Below are 4,825 nucleotides of genomic sequence, written 5' to 3' on the forward strand. Positions count from 1 at the left end.
TGAGGTTATTAATTTTATAGAAGAACATATACTTCATCGATTTGGAATTCTTCAAACTTTGAGTACCAATCAAGGTACAATGTTTTGCTAGCTAACGTATAAAAAATTTTGCGGCTTCAAAAAATATAACTATGATAACTTCAACACCATACTATGCACAAGCAAATGGTCAAGTTGAGGCAGCAAATAAAATTTTAATAAACTTGATTAAGAAACAAATTGGTTAGAAATCTCGCACTTGGCATGAAACTTTGAATCAAATTTTGTGGGCTTATCGCAATTCACCAGGGCGTTCAACAAATACATCTCCTTATAAATTGGTTTATGGTCATGATGCAGTATTTCCTTTGGAAATTAATCTTAACACTATAAAGATAATGTGACAAGAAGAGTTAGCAGTCGAAGATTACTGGAATACAATGTTTGATGAGTTGAACAATTTGGATGATGAGCATTTATTGGCGCTGGATCACATAATTCATCAAAAAGAGAATGTGGCTTGTATATATAATCATCGAGCAAAAGAAAAATTTTTTTGTGTTGGTGAGTTAGTTTTAAAATTAGTTTTACTGATCGACAAAAAATGGTCTCCTAGTTAGGAAGGACCTTTTCAAGTAATCAATTTATATTAAGGAAACACATATCGAATTAAACATATTGATACTAGAATCGAAATTAGATCGATAAGCCAAAATTATTTAAAATAGTATCGATGTTTGTGAAATAGTGATAAAGTTCGAAACTAAGGCAAACATAAATATGAAGACTTTACGAAAAAAGAAACATGGCTTCCCAAGTATTTAATCAGCTTAAAGTTGCAAGAGTTAGTCCAATTGTTCCTTTATCTGAGCACGATGTTGTGTGAGTAATTGGAGTTCTTAGAGACATTTACTTTCAGCATTCTAATGTTGGAGAGTCTGACTGTCCAAATTGTTTTTTCTTTGATAAAGAAATAACCTCTTTGTCAAACAAATGTTTGATATTTTGAAGCTTGTCAAGAGGCTTTTGGAGAAGGACTTTGTTCTGTCTGACTTCAGCAAGTTCCCGTTCAAGTTCTTATTCCCTGGAGATTAGTTTATTCATTTTGACAGAAGCATCGGTCAGATGAGCTTCATATTCCACAACGTTCTTTTTCCTATCAGCTAAGGAAACTTTAACTTTGACACTTTGAACTTTGGCTTTTTTCATCTTTTTTCGATGGAGTTTAAGATTGTCCTAGCATGAAAAAAGTCTTTTGGTATGGTTGATAAAAGAGGCAAGTGGCTTTACATGATCAGTAAGATCTTGAAAAGAAATGTTTAAGCTCAAAATTTGGTTGAGTGTGGCATTAAGATCATCTTGTGAAAACCATGTTTCGATAGGATTGACAAGCAGAAGTTTTAGTTTTTGAAGAAGTTTGAAAATATTAGGATCAATGGGAATTTTTGTTTGATTTTGATCATGTGTGCTTTTAGGGGGATTAAGAACTTGTAAATATTGATCCAAGTGAACCGATTTATTTTTAGAACTTGATAACTTAGCTTCTTTTCCCTTGGAGATTTTTAAGAAGACCCCAAGACACGCACTCAAAACATCATTACCTTTGCTAAGATTGATGATTTCTTCTGTTTGTTCATTTATTTCTGCACCTAAAGTTTGATGCAAATGAGAAATTGGATCTTGTGCAAAGGGTGTCAATTCGACTTGATCAGAAGGAGGTCCACAATCACATCATGGACAGTGACAATTTTAGCTGGCAATTTGTCTGTTTTGGTATGTTTTGTCTTTGGCTCAGTGTTGATCAGAGGAGTCGAGTTAGTACTGGAGGATGTGAAAGATAGTTGATGAATGGTAGGATTGACACTATTTTTCCTGGGAGGAGTTGTTTTCTGCATACAAACCTTTCAATAAAAGGGAATGTACTTTTATGTTTCTATGTAGAAAAAGAAAAGGTAAATACCAAGGTTCTGAGAACTGAACCAATCATCGAAACACTTTAGCTACTGGTTCACTGGTTCATAGGTTCAACCGTGGTTGAACCGAAAAAGCTATTTTATAATAAAATAATAAATAAAATATAAATAAACACATTAAAATATAATTATAGTCTAATATAAATTTTAAAATATCATTCAAATTAAAAGTACTACATAAACCAGAAGGTTATAATCTCATTCAAATACAAATTCAAAAGTCAAAAAACAAAATAACCAATCAAACATAACATGGCAACATCAAAATGATCCAAGTTTGTCATCAATCATCAACATCCTCCATAACTTGCTGCAGATTTGCGTCGTTGATATCATCACCTTCATTTTCACTACTTGGACCAGAAAAAGCAAGTGGTGCAGCATAAAATGTACTACTACTACCACCACCACCACCTTGATCTAAATCAGCATCAATCTCATCTAACAAAATATAACACATAAACTATAATACTCACCAAGCAAGTCTTCAATATTACTTGGAAGATCAGGCTCTTTTTCAAAACCTCTTTCATCACCCAAAAGTCAACCATATCAATACTTTCAATATCGATTGGATTATATTGCACCTTTTGCTTTCTTTTTTTCTTTCCGTTCTAACAAATTAAATATAATATATGATAAGCCTAGTATATTAACTACACAAAATCTAATGATATGAAATGAAAGGATGAAATATATATTACCTGGATTTAAGACGCAAATTATACGTAACATACACAATATCACTTAGCCTATCATGCTCCAATCTATTCCTTCTTTTTGTATGAATTTAATCAAAAAGACTCTAATTCCTTTCACACCCTGAAGAAGCAGATGCTTAGCTAAGAATGTGAACTGCCATGTTTTGTAAACATGGAGCAGAACCACCAGACAAGCTCCACCATTCATCTACAAGTTACAATCCCATAGCTCAAGTATTAGTTATCAAATTAAGGAAACAAAATCATAAAATAAGTAAATAACTAAATAAGTTATTATCAAACAGATATTATTACCAGGTTGAAATTTTTTTGCAGCTCGAAAAGCTTCAGACCTATCAAAGCATTCCTTTCAATCTTTATATAAGTGTATTTCTTTCATTGCCCCAACTGAATCTAAATTATTAACCTTGCAATGTAATATAACAAGATCAAGTAAACATCGCATGACATCAGGTGCTTCTCTATAATTTTCATCAAAAAAGCAAGCAGGATTCAAGAAATAAGCTGCTTCATGAAGATTTTTTTCAAATGTTTATCCCATCTTGAGTTGATAATCTCTGTGTAAGGTTGATATACAGTCTTACTATGCTTGAAAATTTCTTTGATTCCATTTTCTGACCTCAGCATACCTTCATAAACAATTCCCAATGATGGTTTATCATCGGCATCTACCAACCTCAGCAATTTAATCAACGGACTCCCAATTTTGCATGCAGTAAAACAATCATTCCAAAATTTATTGTCTAGGATAATTGCACTCACAGCTCTACCATTAGCACTCCTTCCTAATTTATGTTCGGTAAAGTGTGTATCAACAACCAATGCTTGTAAATCTGATTTGCGCTCAAAGATACTCTTCAATGTGATGAAGATAGTGGCAAAACGAGTTGCACCTGGATGAACAATCTCCTTGCAATCAGTTCTTTGTCTTAGCCAAGACAAGAACACCGTATGATTATACACAAACATGATAATCTTCGAAGCACATGTTGTAAGGTTAGAAATATGTGGCGTGCTGCTTATATCTTTTAGAATAAGATTCAAGCAATGAGCAGCAAAAGGTGACGAGTGAATATTTTCAAATTTCTTATTAATAAGCCTACCAGCAGCAACATAATTCGTGGCATTATCTGTCACTACATGAACAATATTATCAGGTCCAATCCATTCAATCACCTCCGAAAATAGGTCACACAAGCTTGAAGCATTTTTACCACATTTGAAGCATCTACAGATTTCACAAAGCACAACCTTTTCGAACAATAAACCAAAAATTAATCAGCGTTCTTTGCTTTTGATCTATCCAACCATCATCCATGAGGGTACATCCAGTTTCTTTCTAAGCAGACCTATAGCTATCAATAACTATTTAACACTCTCTTTTGAGATCTGCTAATAAGTTAACCCTCAGCTTATCATAAGAAGGACCTTTATAACCAGGCCCGATGCCAGCAACACCATCCAACATATCTTGAAAAAAGGGTGACATAACTGCATTGAAAAGAATCCTACAATCCAAAAGCCATCTAGCCACTCGCTTATCAACTTCATGAAGTGCCTCTTTGTTTTGAAACACACTTTTCATACTTGGTTGACTTTTCGGAGTTGTTCTTTGTGCAAACATAGGAGGAATAATAATTTTGACTTTCTTTTTTGGATCGCCTCCAATCACCTTCTTAGTTGGTAACTGACACGGAGTTTGTTGTTCTTCTTGCGCTATTGCTTCATCAATTGCATCCTCAATCTCATCAGTACCCTCTTCATTGAAACTTACTTTCCCTTTACTAGTTTTACTTTTCTGAATTTCTTTTAATAAACCTTCCATTTCTTTTTCTACATCATACAGGACCTTAGAACACTTCTTAATGTCTCCACCTATCTTCGCCAAATGCTTTTTCATTCTATTAATTTTCCGACCCCCAAAAGTACTCAGACAAAATAAGCATTGGTAATGCAGTTTTCCATTTATATTTTGTAAAATAACGTATCTCCAAGTAGGATCAATTTTTTCCCGATAATCTCAACTCTAAAGTTCAGAACAAACAACATAAAAATTATTCAAAATTATTCATAATTATTCAACAAACAACAAAATCCAGTTCAGTAAACAAAGCAAAATCAGTTCAGTAACCAACACTTATTAAACAAAGT

At 33.3% G+C, this 4,825-nt stretch overlaps 1 protein-coding gene across 1 annotated transcript; it reads right to left on the reverse strand.

Moving 5' to 3' along the window:
- Positions 1–2,235: 2,235 nt before the first annotated feature.
- Positions 2,236–4,574, reverse strand: LOC107484546 (uncharacterized). The gene is made up of 5 exons (XM_052260577.1): positions 4,051–4,574; positions 3,304–3,902; positions 3,081–3,178; positions 2,774–2,861; positions 2,236–2,393 (listed from the first exon to the last, which is right to left on the reverse strand). Exons 1-5 carry the CDS (start codon positions 4,572–4,574, stop codon positions 2,236–2,238), a joined length of 1,467 nt encoding a protein of 488 aa, XP_052116537.1.
- Positions 4,575–4,825: the final 251 nt, after the last annotated feature.

The sequence above is a fragment of the Arachis duranensis genome, chromosome 4 (assembly GCF_000817695.3).
Source record: "Arachis duranensis cultivar V14167 chromosome 4, aradu.V14167.gnm2.J7QH, whole genome shotgun sequence".
Classification (NCBI taxonomy): Eukaryota; Viridiplantae; Streptophyta; class Magnoliopsida; order Fabales; family Fabaceae; genus Arachis; species Arachis duranensis.